The sequence below is a fragment of the Lepidothrix coronata genome, unplaced genomic scaffold (genome assembly GCF_001604755.1).
Source record: "Lepidothrix coronata isolate B3197 unplaced genomic scaffold, Lepidothrix_coronata-1.0 Scaffold232, whole genome shotgun sequence".
NCBI classification, from domain to species: Eukaryota; Metazoa; Chordata; class Aves; order Passeriformes; family Pipridae; genus Lepidothrix; species Lepidothrix coronata.
The window spans coordinates 368,117-390,065 of NW_016690412.1; the positions used below are offsets into that span (position 1 = coordinate 368,117).

The 21,949-nt window shown below is 40.2% G+C and overlaps 1 protein-coding gene across 1 annotated transcript; it reads right to left on the reverse strand.

The window, feature by feature from the left end:
• Positions 1-280: 280 nt before the first annotated feature.
• Positions 281-21,616, reverse strand: IMPAD1 (inositol monophosphatase domain containing 1). Its single transcript, XM_017834301.1, has 5 exons — positions 21,109-21,616; positions 10,087-10,246; positions 9,082-9,177; positions 7,100-7,261; positions 281-6,115 (listed from the first exon to the last, which is right to left on the reverse strand). The coding sequence occupies exons 1-5, from the start codon at positions 21,493-21,495 to the stop codon at positions 5,844-5,846; spliced, it is 1,077 nt and encodes a 358-aa protein (XP_017689790.1). The 5' UTR covers positions 21,496-21,616; the 3' UTR covers positions 281-5,843.
• Positions 21,617-21,949: the final 333 nt, after the last annotated feature.

Genomic DNA, 21,949 nt, shown 5'->3' on the forward strand with positions numbered 1-21,949 from the left:
TACTATACAGGGGATTTCTAAGCACTCATTTTCACAAACTGACCAACTTTCACAGTAACACACCTATAAAACCAAAACCAGTGAGAACTTGAATTGTATTTATCACCTGTCAATAATGATAATCCCTCAGGCAGAAACTCTCACACACATGTGGACATAGCACAGCTGAAGCAACCTGACATGCATTACTGGAAAAAGAAAAAAAAAACAGCCGGTGCACAAAGAAACAATAAATACCCAATAAAAAGACAAAATATAGAAAAACACCTTCACAGACCAGTAGTTTCAGAGAGTTTATTTATAGAATTATTTCAATTTGGCACACAGTTGGAAAATGCTAATACAATTTGGTGGGACAACAGGAAAAATGCTGGAGTGTTGCCAGTCCTTTGGAGAGAAAAAATGAAATGTGAATTACAAATAAGGAAAAATTGGGTTAGGAAATAAGATTATCTAAAAGTAGGCTCTATCAATTGTAGACCATAAAAAAACCTGAAAGACTTAGAATCTCAAGACACTGGGATGATGTTTCCGAATGCAGATTGAAGCTGCCAGAGGCAAGTTTAACACAACCCAGGTCATCTGCTCTATTGACACAAGTTGAGCTTTTCAGAACTTACTTTACTGTTCCTGTTTTATCTGGCTTGTTTCTGCTCACAATGAGTTCAGTGGGAATGCTGCTATTGAGTTCAACAAAATCAGGCCTTTCACAGAGGGCCAATGCACCTTCTTTCACAACCAATGAAGCTCTGCACCCAGGAGGCCACAAATGTCAAATGCTTGTAAGACTACACTGAAAAGCTGTTTTGTTTTTGTGTGTTTAACTTCCCCTTAGTCCATTTGCATCTTCTCTGCATGTTCAGTACCACTAATCACATGAACATCTCTAGGTTACCATTATTTTGTTGGCAACTATTACCCTTCTGGTACAATCAGCACATTAGATGTTGGTCCCAAACATTAATACCTTCAGGATAAACTGGATAGTTTACTGCTGGGGCCCTCTCATTTTGTGACTGTCTTCACCTTTGATCTCTCATTTTTCTTTTCCATATCGACTAAGAAAGGAGCAAGGATCAGAAAGGAACAGAGAGGAAGAGTAAAGAGGGAAAAGTGACCACTAATTACTGGCTCCAGAGGGAGCTCCAGTAAGAAATCAGATGAGCACTTCTGAACTTCTCTCAAAAGAGCTGAAAGAGCTGATGTGGCATCTGAAGACCATGAAGTGAAGGCTTCAACAGCTTCTCAATATGAACCGTGAGTGGCACGACCTGCTTGTAGGGTGGGGAGACACTCACAGCAGGTGCCAGCACTTTGTTGTAAGAGCTGCCAAACAGAAGCTGTGGTTCACAGATCAAGCAATTGAGTCCTGAGAGTTACCATATTCTTGTCTCAGTGAGTTACATTACAGTGAAGGGGCTATAGTGCAGTTTTATCATTAAGGATAGCAGATCAGAAGATAAGACCATCAGGCATATTTTGGCAAAGTCAAATCTGTAACTGTTTGTGTGAAAGGGTCTAAACATCTAAACCAAAGCATTGAAGAAAGGCTCAGCATGAATGGCCTGACAGAAAACCATCCATTGAGGCTCACCTTGATTACGGGCAGTCCTTTGCACTCTCATCAAGCTTGGGTTTAAAATCTCACAGGCATTTATTTGTGGTTCATTGAATTTTAACTGTATTATTATCTAACCCCTGAAAGATGAGGGAAATTAAATGATCAATGTAATTTAAAAATCAAGAAATAGAAATAAGTGTTTTGTGTTATAATTTCTTCAGCACAGTCATCTGCTTCTTTCCTCTTCACTTCTCTAGTTTGCTCAGGAAACAGATCTATGCAGAGGTTGGGCATAACTGGGGAGACAGTAGCCTAGAAAAGCAGTTTTGCTATGAGACAAACTGCAACTGGAATGACATCTATGAGACAATGAAGCAGCCAGTCTCTGCTGGCATAACACAGCAGAAGTGCAGCACAACACTCAGTCTCTGCATTGTTCTTGGGGGATATAGATTCCTGGTTTTACACTGCTAATCCAAGAGTACACAAAATTGAACCACTGTTGCACAACTCCAACAGACAACAGGATGCTACAAAGATGTTGGAATACACTTGTTTATAAACAAAACAGCAGAGATAAATTCCAATGCTGACTCCACTCTCCCCGCCCCTGAGCTCCAGCCACTGGCCATTTAAAAAAAATCAAAACTCTTCTCCACATCTGAAGCCAACTAGAAAATCTTCCCACTCTAACAACCACGAAGTAAAAGTAAATGTATGAACCAACATCACTAGATGACTGCAGCTTCACCTATATGGTTAACTCACTATCCAAGTAAGCCATCTCTGCTAAGTATTTTCATTATTATTATGTGCTTTGTAGATTGGAACAGCTCTTATATAAGTCCATCTGTAAAAGTCTGCCAAACAGGTTAATCTCAAAACCAGTTAAGTACAATATTCAACCCTTTTATTTCTGTGTCCATTTATTTAGAAAACATTCATTCAAGGAATGAAAGCTAGGACTCTTGGTACAGTACTAGGTATCATTTATCTACCATACACTCTTTTTAGCAGAATGAAAAAGAGAAAATACATATGGTTTTAGAATAATTTCACTTTCAATTACCTTAACCATAATAGCCACTCAAAAAATCCATCACTGGAAAACCAATACTAAAATAATACATTCTCTTACTTCTCTTATTTGGAACTAGGATGATACCACGATTTTTAGAAAATATATACTTGCGTAGGACTGACCTACATCATGCAATTGTTTTAAGTAGCATCCCTAAAAACGGTATGACAGCTTTATGTGGAAAAGGTTAGGATGCAAAGAACAATGTTCTAGCCTAGCAGTGAAATACAGGTATGGTACCATTTCCTATCCCTCTGGGCATAAGCTTACATCCACACTGCTGAGACCAAACAAGTATTTAAGCTAAAACAGCAAAATGATTTAGAATGGAGTGTAAACATAGTCAAAGAAATAGGATGTGCTGAGCATTAACGTCGTACGAACAACGCAGTGCACTGGCACACGTGTGCTAAGCCAGCACTTTTGAATATTTGCTGGTCTGTGTAACAGTTACATTTATTGCAAAATTACATCAGAAACTGATATTCATCAGCTGCTTACCTATTCTCATACCAAAGCAGCTACTTTTTAAACTAGAGTGGGAGACCCCAAGCACCACTTTAAGCCGCAGCTGTGAGAAAACTCTTTGAGCTCAGGCTCTGCTAGAAGTAATCAACTGGGCATTGCACTCTCACCTTGCCTTCGATTTCACAGGAAGTGAGATTAGGCCAATAAGGGTGTCCTGTGACAGGTACTGAACACTGTGATCCATTGCAACAAAGCAATTCAGAACATAAATGGGTCCAAACAAGCACAAGTCTCACTAATGGAAGACTAGGCTCTTTAGCCAGCACATGGAAGGAAGGAGAGGGCTTTTCCTAAGGTATTTGCTTTTCCCTCAACTAAGATGCAAGTAAGCCCTGATACATTACATAACAGCTTATTTTTCATTTCCCATACAGAAGCTGTCTGATTACAGCTTATGCAAGGAAGTGACAGAAGCATACCCAAAATAAAAGCAGTCACATTTTCACAAGGTAAGTTTACACATGATTTCAGGCTGAATCTAAAATCACAACCTGCCACAGCCTTTGTCTTAATTGCCTATTTAAATATTGTGCATTCAATCCCTGTGACACAAATGGGTTTTTACACTAGGCTAACTAGGGCTATTTCTCATATTTAAATTTTAATCTGTCTTCTTTAACAAATAAACAGGTTTTTTTATTAGGCTCTAAGACATTTAAATCAGCCTTAAAAAGCTGCAGTCTTCTTGTATATTACTAAAACCTTGATAAATATCTGGCTTTTTATTCTTCACTGCGGTTTAGAAACTAAACAAGTTTTTGAAATAGATCAGATCCTTTTCAAAAAGGGCATAATCGCTTATTTGTCATAGCATATAGCAGTTTATTAAATTTAAGAACTGGAAGTAAAGTTGCTTTGTGTATTATCTACATATGTAAAAGCTATTTTCAAAGAGCAGCAATAGTGTTAACGTCAGAAAAAACGCTCCCTAAACAAAACTACCCGTACCAAAAGGCTAGTAGGACTAAGCTTCAGTCTACTTTGCCAGTAAGATTGAGGAATAAAAGGCTGTATCCATAGTTCTGCAACATATGAGAAGATCTTCTGGAAATGTGAACTTCAGCTAGAAGTTAAAATCAATATCTAGCCACGCTCTACTACTGATCTAAAAAGAAAAACCTCTTTTGACTCAGAACTGCAGTTCTGATTAATAGCATGAAAGAAGTTAAAGTCACTAAGAATAAGGTTTAAACAACCTAAGTCTATACTGATTAAACTTCAAACAGAAAACACCTGTATTAATTAAAAATTTTAGCTTTCTTGAGGAGAGAGGGGAAGCTTCTTTACAATAATTCAAACAACAGGTATATTTTAACCTTCTGAAACCCTTGAGGGGGTGCAAAGAACAACAGTGCAGATGGTTACATTTTTACAGATAGAGCTCCACACATTTTAGAGGTGCAACAAATTGTCATTTGATATCAAAGAACTCACATTCTGTTGTGTATATACTGGATTGGAAAGAACATTTTTCAGTAAAGTTCTGGAGACCCTGCTGTACTTCAAGTGCCACATGTTCTTCAAATTTGTTTAAACAGATTCAAGTTCAAATGGTCTCTCTCTCTCTATGTACATTACCACAACCCACAAGCTGTTTGGGATGGCTCAAGAGCTTTCTGCAGAAAAGAGTGCACCTTAAGATAAAAAGACAAAGTTATTTCAAGGGCTGCAGAAAAATTGCTGGTTTATATCTCATGTTGTAAATGGAAATAACCAGTCAACTTACTATTTCTGTTAAACCCATTCCCTATGACTCCATTCAAACAAAAAAAAAAACCCAAAACAAACAAAATAACAGGTACTGAAGGAAGAGGCTGCTTCAATCGGCTCTAACACCAAATGATGAACAAGTCCTACATTAGAGAAAAATCTAGCATGCATCTTCAACACTGTACACAGAAAACAAGGACAAGAAGTAACTGCTAAAAACTATACAAGGAAACACTGCCTTCTTTTAAAAAGGTATATGGAAATAATTACACTGATTAATAAAACACCGATATTCACAACCCACCTGAACTAAAACTGGTTTACATCTTCAGGAAAGAAGTTAAAATAGTACAGAACATTTCTTTTTTTCTCTTAAAAAGCAGGAGTGCCACACTGTCAAAGATAAACTGTTGCTGCATATAGATTTGAATCAACCTTCTTGTGCTTTCCATTCAGGGGATACAGAATATGAGGTCATGTTTCTTGACAAAACTGTTCACAGTTATCAGATGCCTATTCAAATCAAATTTTTTTAGTACCTAATTCATTATGGAGTTGCTACAACTACAGTAAGATGTAAAAGGTTTCAAGAAATTCCTGTGAGAAATACTTAAGTTATTTTATGAAAAAATTTGGATTTTGCTTTAGTTCACCTACGTTCACTAATATATATGGTATATGCACCTTAAGTATGAGAACTGCATGAAAACAGTTTGAAAAAAATAAAACATAAAAATTGATGTGTGAGGCCATCAGTCCCCTTCCTACTTCTGATTATTATTATTTTATTCTCTTTTAAATACCACCACTGACGAAAACCCAATGCAGGATATAGTCCTCAAACCCACACCAAACTGCTTTGCTTTGCTGTGCATCTTTCCCAGCAGGTTTTCATACCTGCTTCTTCAGACAGAGCATCTGGAGGCTACAAAAGCACAACTTGTACTTCTCCATCAGTCATGTTTATTTGTGTGATGTTTTTTCCAGATCTGGAAGTTTTTCAATTAGTGCTTTATGGTTCATGTTGATACTGGCTATAAGTCCTCCCTCATTGCCATCTGAGCCAGTATAACTGATTTCTTCACCAGTCAGGGTAGTCATATGGCCACCCAATGCTCTCAACACTGCATTTCCAGCACATATGTCCCACTTCTTAATGTAGGTGACATGGATATACACGTCAGCTTCTTCTTGATTCTTCTCAGGCACATCAAGGAGGGCCAACACTTTATAACCTAGAAGAAATGGGCAGAAGTAAAAAAGAAAAAAAAAAATAAACCAGGTTTTCCTGTAGAGACATATTAAAAGAACAAGATCAGAAACTCAAATATAGTTCTGCTCTTACATTTATACCCGTATGTCTCAATCCCTGTATCATGCTGAAGTCTACCTTTTTCTTCCTGGCTTTTTATTACAATTGAAAGAAGATGCATACACCACTCTAATAAAGCAACTCAGCACAGGGCTTTCCCCTTTATCACTCATTATCCAGTACAAAGTCATTGTTCAAAATAGTACTCTTTTCTTTTATGGAATTTTTTTAGTTTTTCAACTCTTTGAACGATATTCTTGTTTCATTAAACTGTTTCTTTCTTTATCTTATACAGAGTCAAACCCTCGAGAAGATTGGCTATGATCAAATGCACTTACACTTTCTGTGAGTAACATGCACAAGGATATTGTGTAAGTAAAAAGTATGCTAAAAACCTCTTTGAGTATGAGGCAGATAAAAATGGACTATAGTGACACTAGTTTTCTCTTTTGACATAAATGCAAGAAATAGTACCAAACTTTCACGGCTTTTTTCTTAATACTTTTTTAATCAAACATACTAATAGTTAACTAACAACCAACAGATTCTCTTCCATGATTCTGTCAGTGGTCACACAACCCTTTTTCTCCCACTGAGGCATCAGTGACTTCAAAGAACACACATTAGTCTGTTCAATGAAAGGACCACAACATTGCTGGTCCAGCCTAAGAGTCACTAACATACTGACTTGTGAATAGCCTGAAGCCTGAACTAAGGTTGCATCTATGTCCCTAGACACAGCAAAAACTGTGTTCCTATTGTCAAGTGCTTGCTTTTAGGGATGTGAAGATCAAAAAGCAAGAGGAAAAAGAGGAGATGCCACAGATACATTCTTTTGTCTGATAAAAGCTACACTGTTAAAACATTCAAAAGCAATAAAAGGGATAGGATGCTTAAAGAATCAAACCTGCTCCACCAGCGGGGATTATCACAGTTTTATTTCCAAATGTCTGCCGTGCAACCTGCTCAACTTTTCCTGCATGGGAGCGGGATACAATAATCCTTGGAGTTTTCTCATTGTAGGAGGAACGAGCTTTTATGTTCGACCCACCATCCACCATTGCCCAAGCTACAAAAGAAACACAAATTCTGCTAAGATTTACAAAAGAGAATCTCTGTTAGGTGTGGAGATAAAAGGATACTTATCCAAAAAAATATAATTGATACCTCTGACTTAGTATCTCTCCCTACTGTAAAAAGAAAGTTAGGGCTGACAGAGGAAGGGGTAGATACCCACATTTGCACACAGGCAGAAGAGAAACAGACTCCCCCCCCACATTTATGCATATGACACTACGCCATGCCTGCTTTTCTTACATGATACTTTCAAAAAAACAGACTAAGATGGAAAAATCACAAGTAGTAATATTTAGAATTTGCAATTGGAAAGCCATAGAAGTTAAAAGGATGGCCCCTAGTCAGAAATAGTTCCAATATTTCCCGAAATAACATTTTTATACAAGAAAAAAAAGCCCCACTACCCTTCAAAGATGTTATTGAGTCATTCTGCTCAGAAGGATAGTGATGCTAAGGAAGGAAATAGCTCAGGAGGATAGCAATACAAAGAAAAACATTCAGTGCTGTATTTCAGAGAACTGAATTTAGAATACACAGCTTCCCACGTGTTTCACCATGAGGTTCAAAGCCAAGCTTGGTAGGTGGCATCCCCTAACCATTAATCTGACACTTACTCAGCAAAGTAACCAGCAATTTCATCTCACTAGAGGGCGAGATTGTATGGCAACAGACTGAGCTATGTGTGATAACAATGCCGACTGCCCTTTATCACTTTGTATTTGTGTGGTACTATTAGGAACAATCCTACGCATAACATATTGGTATTTCCAGCTTGGAAAATGAATACTTGTCACACAGAATGACAGAATTCATCGCATTTCATCTAATGCCGTGTCTGAGTATTTCACACTTCACTATTTTTAAAGGAGATAAATTTTTAACATTACAGTGCTAAAACCCCATTTCTTCAGATAGATATTGATACATAGAAAAATGTTCCAAACCCTCTATGATTCTTGAAGCATACTGGAATATAGCACATATACTTTAAAGATTAGAAATTAATTTCATATTTAAAGACAGTAAAATATTAGGACAAAATATTGAGTGTTCAGTGGGCCCCAAAAAGAAAAAAAATAAAAAATACCTTTATTCATTTAGTTTTTATGCTAGACCTACTGCATAACTTCAGAACTCTAGAGGTCAGTATTGCCTAAGGGAAACTGTAAACAGAACTTCTTGTTCCAAAGACATAGCAAGACGTGAATACTTAAACTACTTTGAAGCCTTCAGAAGTGCACACACATTGCCAAACTTGCAGCAATGCTCACTGATACACCATTAATACTAAAGAATTAATTACTTCACAGTTGTGGCATTAAAAGCATGGCAGATAATCAATAAGGCTATGCTAGACAGTCTTGCCTGTAACATACAAACAGTTGCCATTAAGATCTTTAATCAATCTTTGTTATTCACACTGAATAAACACCAGCTCCTGGGTATAATATTACAGACCCAAGTTATTCTGCTGAATGAACAAAGAACTCTTTTCTGCTAGAGACTAAAAGCAAACATAAGACTGGTCAGTATTTGTAGGTTTAACTTTTTTGGTTTGCTACAAGCACTCTGATTGAAGGGGTCTTAATTCCTAAACATATTTTCAGTTAGTTTGTATTAAATGCATCATTTTTTTGTTAAACAAGGACAGCCATTTCATTTGTGGTTTATAGCACAGAACACATCTGCAGCAGTGATCTTTTACCCCAGGTACTATTTTCTCGCTGATACCTAGAGATGTTGTCTGAGACATCAAATTTAAATTAACACTATGGCTGATGATGATGGAAATATGTGAAGGCATGAAGGTACCTGTATATGATGAGAATGGCTTGTGTATCACTCCTATTACTGGTTTACCATTTACAGCCACACAAACCATTGTGGTGACGTACTGTCGAAGATCCTCTGTGGGGAAAACAAGAAAGTGAGCAAGTTTACAATCAGATGCCAAGAACAGAAAAAGAAAAAAGACATGAGATTATAGAAATGTTCTCTGAAGACTAGTCTACATTCTGCCTCTTGCAATTAAGTAACTTTGATGTATTTTCAAATAACCTTGCAGTTTTCAAAAGACTTTAAAGGTTGTTCAGTTTTCCAGCAATTTTTCCTGTTCAGCAGAAGTAACCTATACTACCAGATCTAATACTAACAGCTGTGTCTTATGTAGCACATATTTTCATGGAAATCTGTGCCCCTACATTCTCCTTTCTCTGCCTCACCTCCTATCATCTATTGGTTCAAAAGTGATATTCAAATACCAAGGAATGTTCACAGGAAAAGATGATTACATCAGTGAAATATTCACAAAAAAATTCTATTTGTTCTGCAGTACTTATCAGCATGAATTTTACTTTAGATTACCTTGAACTTCTTACATGACATCCAAAGACTGAATTATGCATGCCTTTTTTTTAAAAAGTATAACAAAAATTTTCTTTTATCAAGTTAAATAGAGTATTTACTTAGTATTCCCCTTAAATAAAGAAAACCCAAAATATGAGATACTTAGTGTTGCCACAGTAATAACTGAAATAAAGAAATGTGTAATTCCATAACTGAGTTACCATTTATTATAGCAATTACTTAGCTGTGAGAAATACCAAAGTAATTTCAGAGCTGGAATATATAAAAGTAAACGCTGTGATCTGGGAACTAGAGAAATTTCATTATGCAATCTGTTCAATTAAAATCACACTAGCTTTGACATAACACAATTTAACAAGAGATGTCATTTTAAATACTTACTATTTTGTTTCCAGTATAAAAGGCAGACATCAGAATTACACACATGATTTGTCAACAAGAATCAGCTACCTGTGTATTCTTGTGTAGCATCTAACGGATCGATCCAGACAGTAACACTTTCTGCTGGAACCTCTTTAGGCTGTATTTTTTGCTTTATGTCTTCAGGAATACTGTGATCCCAAGGGACTGTCTCCTGATCAGCTGTGTCAACACGCTCCTCAGAATTTATCTGTGATAAGACAACAAAAGTAGTTGCATTAACTTATGAGACAAGGTAACTGTAGTACTTGGGAAAATTATAGGTTTGCTCATATTTTCTCCTTCTTCCTTCACCTCTAGCTCAAAGTGCATGAATTACTCATTTTTTCAGCAACTCACAAGCTATTACCATCATGTTACAAGCAACGGAAAACCACAATCGAGAATTTTACTGTGAACCAGACCACAGCTAGACACTGCTGCTTTGGCTGCAACTCTCCCTACTGAAAACTCCCACAGTATCAATTGCATTTTTTAAAAAATCAATATTTAAATGCAGTTGCTTCAAAGACTACCAGCAGAACATTTGACTATGGAGAATCATACAGTATACAGATAGTAGGGGTATAATATTCAATTTATACAGATCAGTAGCTGCATATTGAAATGTGCAGATACACTATAAACAGGTATTTTGCAGACTGTGTATGATTTGGACAAGTAAGCATCTTAGTATATATTTATTCCTGCTGCCAGCATTGAGTTACAGCCAAAAATCTAAGAAGCTCAACTGAATGTAACCATTACACAAACACAAATTAGTAACATCCCATATCTGTCTTTAGGGCAGGTTGGGATAAGGTCCTAAGATGGCCCATGAAGAATAGTTATAAAGAACAGTCAAAGGTCACATTTAAGCCTATTGTCACCTGCTGCCTAGCTTAATGAATTTTATTCCACACCAGAGGGCATTTCAGTATGCCAAATAGAGTTTGGTCCAGTAGGGGAGCACACAGCATCAACCTGTTGAATGGAATAATGTTCTGTAAAACCCAATATAATGTCATTGTGACTACAGCAGCACTACATTTTTGGATCACAAGAGATGCAGTTGTCACAAAATACTGTATGTAATGATCTCTCATGTTACCAAAATATTGCATAACCTGGCAGGAAGAACCACTGTTCCACTAATTACTCAGCAGGATGATGATGCTTATGGCTTAGATGTATAGGTTAGATGTCTGAAGCCAAGTGTAACCAATCTGGACTTTTAGGCTATTTTAGAATATGAGAACACAAGCTTTTTTATTCTTGTTAAATTTAAAGGTGTCTTCCTCTAATATAATTCTAAAGGGTTGCCAAACTGATTAGTTCCCAAGTCCAGTCAAGGCAAAATAGTAGGTGCACATGGCATGCAATGTATCTACAACCTAGAACCACCAATTTCCCTTTACTTGCTACAGATAGAGTCAAGATGATAGTTCAGATTCAGGTATCTGACTGCAGGAGCAGATAAGTCCCTTCTGACTAAAACAGCTTATTACAGATGTTGTAGGGAAGTGACACTGAAAGACAATTAAAATGAAGCAGCTATAAGACTACGTTTGAATGTGCAGCCTTTGTAAGAGCAAGATTTTTACATAATTCACATCGTGACAAGAAAAGACATCACACACACCTCAACTGTAACAGATATTTAGCAAAGAGTTTAGTCACCTTCTCCAACAGAATTCAAAAAGAAAAAGCAAGCAGAACTGCAGCTACTCCAGCCATACATCATAGCTGTCTTCTCACGTAAAACCAGTATCTAAAGCATTGTATGCCAGACACAGAACCCTTGAAGTTGCTGTGACATTTACAAATTAAACATCTGTCACTGTACAATAAACCTGATGATTGTGTTTTCCCCTAGGGAAAACGGTGCTGCAAAGTCAAGATGAGTAGTTTCACAGACTTGGCAGTCTCAACACAGCCCCTGGGCAGTCTAAGTTCCACTACAGCACATTACATACCACTATAAAAGAAACATTTCCTCAACAGAAGAAAGAGGCCTCCAAAAAGTTAAAGGGTTAGAACCAATGCTCAAAAGGAAGAGTATCTTGTTAAACCTGTTGTTACAGTACACTAAAAGTCAGAAACTATCTGAAAGGTATTGTTTTCAGAGAAAGATCTCCTAAGTAGTCTAAATTTTGCAGTGGTGGCCATGACACTGTAGTATTCATAATGCTTGTGAGGAGTCTCTTTCAACAGCCATAATTATTCTGTCAGGAAAAAAAACAAACGGAGAAATAGTGATAAGGTTGCAGAGCCATCTGGAGAAAATAAATTAAAAAAACCAATCAACTGGGTCACTAGTTCTTCCATTCATATGACCATTTACTCTGTAGCTGTGGCTAAATACTCCACAAATAATAGATCAAATAGAAATGCGTAGCCATTCCAAAATAAGCAGCTATTAAAATTATTCTTAGAAAGTTACAGTATAGGTTTTGCAAGACATAGTCTCCTGAGAGAAAATCACCAACCCTTAACACTGGGAACTTATTTATTCCTCCTTTTTTTTTTTTTAATGCAGGAGAATATACCCAGAAACATGTCTTTGTGTTATACGATGTCCCTTCTTACATGTCATTCTCATTTGCTGGATGCCTCCAGAAGCCATGACCTTATACTTGAAACTTTTCTGAAGTGATATGAAGATGTAGTTGACTGCATTCCCAAATCTTCACTCACAAATTAGGAGCAGCTATGGTAGAAAGACAATCATAGCACCAAACATTTTAGACAACAGAGCTTGTTTCAGCCAGATACTCTGAGTCAATTAACCTGATACACTAGTGTAAATAAAGTTTACATGCATGCTATCATATAGAGAACTTTACCTACTCCTAAGAGTCACATTTAGATAGTAACCCATCATGCAAGAACTTGAGATAGCAAGCATAAGACAGGAATAAATTGCTATTTGGAGTTACCTGTCTAACAGCTGTAATGTGTAAAAGCCCATTTTGGCAAGTTCTGGAAGCTGCCCACTGACACCAAGCTTAACTACATTTCAGCAATCTTCTCCAGTTATGCTTAAAGCAAAAGCCCTCCTCACAAAGAACTGCATCAAATACAGAGGTTTAATATAATATATGTAAATCAGTGCATGGAATACTGCTGAAAAAAAAATTCATAAACAAGGCAGTCTGGCAGCATCTTGACAGCACAGAGCTTCCTCAAACTGAGCCTGTGAGGTGCAGGAATTCCATAAGGAACAAGGGATGCCGCTTATGGGAGCCAGCAGCAGATGTCCAATGGCAACACCAGGATCAGCCCACAGTACATCTTCCAAAACATTCAGGTGTTTCCAGCCTTCAGGAAACTCTTGCACAGAGAACACTCCCCTCCAGCACACTGGTGGCTGGAATGTAGACCTGCTCAGGGACACAGGAAGCAACTCCAGTGTACTACGAACCTGCCTGGATAAATGCAGTACTCTTAATAAAGAGCCAACAGTCCTGACCACATAAAGAGTTCAGGGAACCTCACAGTGGCTCTTTGTCCTGTGTGGGGATACTCCCTACCAGCACTTCATGATGTCTTTGTGGCAGCTCATCACCCAAAAAGCCTACTTGAATACTAGCTAGGTGTCCGTGGCATGGTGCACAACCTCAGGCTTTTTCCTGGTTTAAAAGAGGAGGACACAACTGCAGTTTTGCCTTTGAACTCACCCATTAAAGAGAAATTAAACTGAAAAAATATATGCTAAGAAAATAAATAGAAGCTTCTTTCAAATACATAGGTGATTTTTTAAAAACATGCATCAGTACATGAAAATGCAACATTTTTCTTAGAAAGTGTTTGGTGGTACGTGAATTTGTTTTAAATTTAGTATTCCCCCTTCTTCCCCACATACTTTATACAGCCCAACATTCATTTTGTATTTTAATATACAAATAATCCAGCATCTTGAAAAAGATCAGGTTGCACAGCTACCTATTCCTGAGACCATCAACATCCCCATTTGACAATTAAGTCCTCTCAAATCCAAATTTTAGTGCTGCTTTATTAGACAATAAAACAACACAAATACTATCACACCTCTATTATAAAGAAGAAATACTCATTAAGATACTTAAACTAACAAAAATAAAACAGACGCAAAACAACACACCCCCCCACAGAGCACAGGTAACAACAAAAGACAACATTCACCTGTCAGAATATTGTAAGAGTATTCCAGGTATTACACTTCAATAACAGAGACTGAAACATGTTGCCTAGAGAGGTAGTAGATGCCCCATTCCTGTAAGAGTTCAAGGTCAGGTTGGACAGGGCTCTGAGCAACCTGATTGAGTTGAAGATGTCCCAGTTTCTCTTCTGGGACAGACTGCCAGGGGGTTGGACTAGATGGCCTTTAAAGGTCTCTTCCAACCCCAAATTTTCTGTGATTCAATAGATAAGTCTATTGATTTGAATGCAACCACGAAAATGAAAAGCCTGGAGGCCTAGACAAAATAGCATGCACTGGGGAGCATAAGTAAAACATTAACAGATGTTTGTCTGTTTTGTTAGTGCACTAACGCTGCATGACCTACACAGCCACTTCACTAGCGACGATGCAGTGTAAGCATTATGCATACCCAAGACTCAAACTTAACTTTGCCATCTGTATTCACCTGAGTGGAGATGGAGGAAAGAAGTGGAGAGACAGAAGTAAATGCAAACATTTACAAACAATAAGGCAACAATGATTCCAATTTTCTGGCTGACTGAGAGATGTCCTCTGTGGACAGCAGAAGATATTTTACACTACATATATCCTCTGGACTAATGTCCAGAGCAACTAGTAAGAGTTCAGGTTCATGTCTATCCAATCTGGTGGCCTTCTATGATGGAGTGACTGCAACAGTTGACAAGGGAAGATCAACTGGTGTCATCTAACTAGACTTCTGTAAGGCCTTTGACATGGTCCCACATGACATCATTATCTCCAAATCGGAGGGACATGGATTTGAAGGGTAGACTATTTAGTGGATAAGGAATCGGATGGATGGATGCTGCCAGAATGTTGTGCTCAATGGCTCTATGCCCATGTGGAAGCCAGTGACGAACGGTGTCCCTCATGGCTGTGTTTTGGGACTCATCCTCTTTAAAATCTTCATCAATTATATAGTAAGATCAAGTGCAAGTGCACCCTCAGCAAGTTTGCAGATGACATGAAGCTGAGCAGTGCAGTTGACACAACAGAAGGGACACCTTTCGGAGAAACCTACATAAACTTGAGAAGTTGGCTCACGAGAACCTCATGAAGTTCAACAAGTCCAAGTGCAAGGTGCTGCATCTGGGTTGGGGCAATACCAGGCATGAGTACAGACTGGGAGATGAACTCATTGAGAGCAGCATAATGGAGAAGGACTCGGGGTTCTTGTGGATGAAAAGCTGGACATGAGCTAACAGTGTGTGCTCACAGCCCAAAAGGCCAACTACCTCCTGGGATGCGTGGCCAGCAGGTGGAGGGAGGTGATTCTCCCCCTCTACTCTGTCCTCATGAGACCCCCACCTGCAGTATTGCAACCATCCCTCAAAGTGCTCAAGGCCAGATTGGATGGGTCTTTGAGCAGCTTGGTCTAGTAGAAGCTGTCCCTGCTCACAGCAGGGAAGTTGGAAGAAGATGATCTTCAAAGTCCCTTCCAACCCAAACCATTCTACAACTCTAGGATACCCACAACTACACACCTTGAAAAGTGTACTGACTTATTAGGTGCCTCCATGGAACTGTACTTGATTTGCTCTTACTTGACTGTGCTTCAGAGATGTCACAACTCAGGGGAGAGAGGTTCAAAACAAGCAGTCTTTGGGCCTTCTCACACTTACAGACCAAGCCTCACCCCTTCATCTGCTGTTGTTGCACTGCACCAAAGAGCAACATGCCCTTAGACCCACTGCACTACAAGTCAGATTGTTTTACCTCCATTGGCTCTGCTTCTCTGCTTTTTTCCCCAAATGTATCAGAGGTGAAAGCTGTCTCAGCTTCTCAGAGCATCTGTACATACACAAATTGTGTGAAGGAATCAGATGCCAAAACCTCTGAATGTAAACACCCACTTGACAAGTCAGGACATAAATATGCACAACAGCAGAGCACTCTCCAGGAAAGCAAAAAGCAGTCAAAGCACCGTATTTCCAGTATCTGAGGAAAGTATCTAACCTACCACGGTTATGAAACAGGGCTCCAGAATCTGTTACACAAGGAAGGATGTGCATTCACACCAATACCTAGCACACATGCAGCCAGGACCACTCATGATCCCTCCTTTCCAACTTTTGAACTTGGGGGTGGTGAGTAGCAGTTTTCACTACGAATGAAAGCTGCTTCTTGAAAGCTTATGCTACTTGACTTCAAAATGAATGCAAACTCGGAAATCAAAATAACACTTTGTAAGTTTAAAATGCCTTTAATCTTTAAACAATTTGAGTAGTTGCATCAAACACCAATGCCTGATTCCAGCATTATCATGCACAAACTTGAAATAAGTTTTAACCGGGAAAGAGATAGAAAAGTTTGGATTCAGGACAGCAGGAAGACTCATAAAAAGATGCTCAAAGAGAAAGACTGGGACAGAGAAAGACTTGACTTCCACCACAGTCACAATAAAAAAAAAAGGAACAAATAAGATGAAACTCCATTCAGTATTTACACTAGAAAATAAGACATATAGCTGGGGCAACTATAGAACGTAATTTAATGCACTGGTCAAAAATAAGCCAAAACAGCTCAAAAAGAGAGTGTAGGACAGAATTAAATCAGACAAATAAGACTGAAGTCTTCATCCTGTGAAAATAATGATAGGACAGTGCAGAAGCAAATTGTCACTTTAAAATTGGCTTTTTCACAGTCAGAGCACAGAGATAATGTGGTCGAAATGCAAGTTTAAGAAACACATTGTCCTCTGTCAATCACTCCTGCCTTTGTGACCAAGTAGGGCTGCTCCTTCAGATGTGCTGAAGATGGCCCATAATGGGAAATGAACCAGGGTATTCCTAAATAACCTTTATTTTAAATTTTTACCTTGGATACATTCAGTTATCAAGCTCCTGACACTGACTCCCAGACAAGCCACGTAAGAGCCTGAGGCACGGTGCTGAGAGAGATCTTTTAGCAGGTAATGCTGCTGAAACCCCAGTATCATGAGATCATTTCTTTACAGAAGCTCTTCTGAGCAAAACATACTAGTGTTTCTGGCCAGTCTCTAATTGAATTTGGAAAGACTACCTCTCCAGTCCACTCTCCTCCCAGCAGCAAGGCTGGCTCAATCATGTCCTTAATCTCCTCACCTAAATCCCATCCCACTCCTTATTGTACCACCACTGTAGTGTAGCCCAAGAAATAAATAGGGCTGCATGGAGAACCAACAAGGAGAGCAGAGAAGCAACCCAGAAAAGATAAACAAGATGAATAAAAAATGAAAAGGAGCAGAGGGGATGATTACAGCTGGATCAGAGCTTTAACTCATTCTCAGCACGACAAATAGATGAGGACAACATACTGGTGCAGTGAACACCTCAAGCCTGTAACTGCAGTTAAGAAACCGCTGCATATATTTTAGCATTAAGTATATTTTAAAATCAACTGTACAGACAGACCTCAGGGAATACACATGCCAATATTCATTGCTGAGAGTGATCAGACAACACTGCATAACATCCAAGTTACCCAACTGACTTGCCCCTTCCTCCCTTATCTTTCTCACCCCTGTTTCTGAGGGATATAAAACCAAGACTCAACACCATTCAATCTACTGCACAGTGATAAAACAGAATTGATCTGCTTCTCTTTGGTTTTACCTAACATAACTTTGAGAAGTCTTGAACTGCATCTATTTATATCAAACAGAGCAAATGATGTAAGCAGTTGAGTTGTTCTTCCCCTGTACAGACAACAACTTTACCTAAAAGAACAAAGGCAAAATATTTCCTGTGTGGGGTTTTTTTCCCCTCAGATTTTGGAAGTTTTTTTATAAATCCTAGTATTGTAAGACTTTTTCCAGATTTATTTCAGCTTCTGCAAGTGAGAAGCCTAACTTGTCTATTTTTTCTTAATAACCACACCTTAAGAGAAGATCTGCTTCAGACAGACTGTTTACCTGCTTTCCTTTTTTATGTCCAGCAGCACAAAATAAGGAACCCAAGGCTGCTCACTGACAAGTTTATTTCAGCCAAATGCCTTCTCCCCTTGGTTATTTTGAAACATTGGAAAGCCATGGCTATTCTTAAGAATCACAGAATAATAGAATGGTTTGGGCTGGAAGGGACCTTTTCAAGGTAATCTTGTTCGAACTCTCCTGCCATGGGCTGGGACATCTTCCACTAGACCAAGCCTTATCCTGCCTAACTCTGAACAGTTTCACGGAGGGGTCACCCACAGCTTCTCTGGATAACTGGTTCCAGTGCCTCACCACTCTCACAGTAAAGAATTTTTTCTTAATATCCAATCTAAACTTGCCCTCCTTCAGTTTAAAGCCATTCCCTCTTGTCCTGTCACTATATGCTCTTCTAAAAAGTACCCCTCCAGCTCTCTTGTAGCCCCTTTCAGGCACTGAAAGGCCACTATAATGTCTCCCCAGAGCCTTCTTTTCTCCAGACTGAACAAACCCATTTCCTTTGCTTTATAGGCATATTTTAGCACCTAGCTTTTGTGCTGGTTCGTCTTCTTCCTGGCTGCAGCATTTGGCACCACTTTAAATACTGAGGTACCTCTGTTAGGTTCAAGGGTTTCATTATCTGAGAAAATTAGCATTTAGCCTAAACTTACTTTTGGAATTATTTCAGTTTTTGTTTGACAGCTTTTATTAGCAGCATCTTCTCTTGCAAGGAGAGAAGAGGGGATTTATTTGACTTCAATGTCTTTTATTCTAGAGTGTCACTCTGTATAGGGGGATAAGGCTACAAATATAAAGTAAGATACTTCTTATGAGATGCAATTTTATACTGTCCTAGAAAATCCTCTGTAATCCTTATATTAACATCAAAACTGCAGCAGGTCTGTTCTACGAAAGAGTTGAAGTTTTAGATGCGTTATTCTGAAGTTATGCATGCAGGATTTGCAGATGGAGGTGATATCTTGTCTTTACACCTGAGAAGTGTATATAGTATGTATATAGTAAAAGAAAGCTTTTATTTTGGTTTGGGCAAATGTTTATGAATACATCTTCATCACAGACTTTAAGAGACAGAATGTCTTATTAGTATATACAGCTTAGCGAATATTTTTAAACACCAATGAGATAAGCTGTTATTATCCACATCATGGACTTAGAATACTAAACATCCCAGAGCTGATCTGTCAGATTGAATAACTCCTGATCACCTGAAAAATCTGTCAAATGCATTCTTCCTGGACATCCTCAATGCTCAAGCTCAGTCAATCTGAGGAGGAGCGGGGAAAAGGGAAAGACATATGCCTGGTATTTCCACAGACCTATACACACATTTTTGTCTTCATACTGGTTTTGAGAACACACCTGCATTTTATACAGTACCATCTATTCTTAAACACTAGCAGCACGAGTCAACTGTAAAAAAATGAAAAACAGTACTGAAGTACTGTTTCTGGCCATCTACAAAAGTAGATGTTTGAAGATAGCACCCTCTAAGAGAAAGACACACAAGTCAGGCTGTCACTGCTAAGAATCCCAGGCACCACAGTGGAGTTCACACATGTGACCACAGACACAGAACAGTTCCCTGAGTTCTTCAAGCCCAGACCAAAATCCAGTCTTCTCTAGAAGCACAGGCAACTCTTATATCTAGATTAATGAAGTCACTCTGTCTGTGAAAGGGGGGAAAGCAAACAGGTTTCAGGCTGTGACCCAGGTAAGCTGTAATGCCAAGCTCCATGAGGACACTGAATAATAAAAGAGAATAGGGGTCAATACTTTTTCCTCCTTTAACGTAGAGCCTGTGAAGTTGGTTTGTCCCTTACATACAGAACCTTCATGATTTTTCTGCACGGGAAGATTCATCACATATCAAGTTTATTTCAAACACTGAAGAATTTGTTGTTTCTTTAGATTTCATATTCAACAGGTTCTTTAAAACACTTTAAAACCCCACCAAATCCAAACAAACAAAAAAGTCAACAAACAAAAAATGACACACTACCCTGAGGAACTTCCAAAATAGCCACTAAAAACTCACTGTGTAGTAACTAAACAACCAAAATATAAATGTAACTACTTTTTCTCTCAACCTGTCCAGGAGAAGCATGCAATCACCACCTTTTAAATCCAAATTTAGGGGTTTCTAGCCATTTCAAATGACTGTGAAAAACTAAGGAATTTAACATCGAGACAGCAGTTCCCATTTACTGAAGCAAAAGCAGAAACAATGCCAATAAACCCCAAAAAGCCTCAAAGTATAGTTCTGGTTTGGGTGTGACTTGAAGTATTAGACCCAGATTTCAGAAGCGAAGGAGAGCAGGGAGGGGTGCGTACACCTCTGAAAACAAAGTAAACTCATTTTGCCCACGTAGGCAGTGCTCCACAGCGTGACACAGCTGTTAACTTATCTGCTGTCCCACAGTCGCGAGAGATAAACACTGTTACTGCGGCGCTATGTTCCTAAACCTCAGATTCTAAATTGCTTCTCGCCGTTCCTGGCTCTTCCTCTAACTGAAGGCAGGAAAGACAACTACGAAAATAACAGCATTCCTAATCTCAGCACTTTAAGCACACGCGGAATTTGCGCTGCGAAATTACTTGTATCCTTAACCAGAGAACGCATAATCCACAACGGTGAGACTCGGTGTTTCCCGCACCCCTCCACGCCCGTATTACTTCGTACTCTATCACCTCGCGTGGCTTCGCTTACAACACGCACCAACTCCTTCCCCTGCAACCCAACACCCCCGGCAACAAGCATGAGGTGGCACTGCCACAAATTCAGCGTGAGGGGAAGGAAAAAACGCAAATCGAGGGCAGTGCTTCCCGCCAGCGCTTACAGACCGGAGAGGCGCCGGTGACGAGTAGCCCAGCTGGGGCTCCACACCGGTACTGGTAGCGGGGTCTACCAGCCACGGCCTTCGGCAGCCCCCCGGCCCCGCAGCGGGAGCTGGGCACCCACCTGCACGGCGGGGAAGGCGCTCTTCAGCAGGTAGAACATCCTGCGGTTGGAGAGGAGGTCGCCGGTCGTCAGCTGCTCCTCGGCCCCCTCCCGCGTCTTCCCCTTCGCCTTGGCGTTGAGGACGTTCCCCTCGCGGACCCGCTTCACCTCCTCCCCGCCCCTGGTGGCGGCCAGGACGGACACGGCCAGCAGCTCCCGCAGGTCCACGGCGCCACCGGCGGCGGAGCCGTGGGGCGTCTCGGGCCCGGCGGCCGCCGGCTCGCTCAGCATGAAGAAGGCGAAGCGGCCGGCCAGGAAGCCGGAGTAGAGGTGGTAGAGGACGCCCAGCCCCAGCAGGCAGAACACGGCCATGCCGAGCGGCGAGAGGCGGATGCCCATAGGGGCCATGGCCGGGGGGCAGGGGGGCGCCGCGGGACGGGCGGGCGGCGGGGCCGGGCGCTCAGCACAGCCCCATGGCACCGCCGGGGCGCTCCGCTCCCTCTGCTGCGGCGGGGCCGGACCGGCTCCACGCTCCCCGGCGGAGCGGCAGCGCCGTCTGTATCCGGGTCAGGCGAAGGCGGAGCCCGCGGTTCGCACTGAGCATGTCCCGCTGCCCGCGGCTGGGACCGTCCGCGCCCGCTGCTGGGGCCCGGCGGGAGGCATTGGGATACCTGTGTTACCTGCCCTGGGCATTCTTGGCAGCACATGCTCTTCGCGCGCTGGTGCTCCTGAACGGTGTAATTTGGGGTGATTTTTTTTTCCCTCGTCTCCTTCTAGGCAGCAGGTGCGCCAGGAGCCCACAGCGGCGGAGCCGGGGGAGCTGCTCCGGCCCGCCCGGCACGCTGGGAAGAGTTTTCTGCTG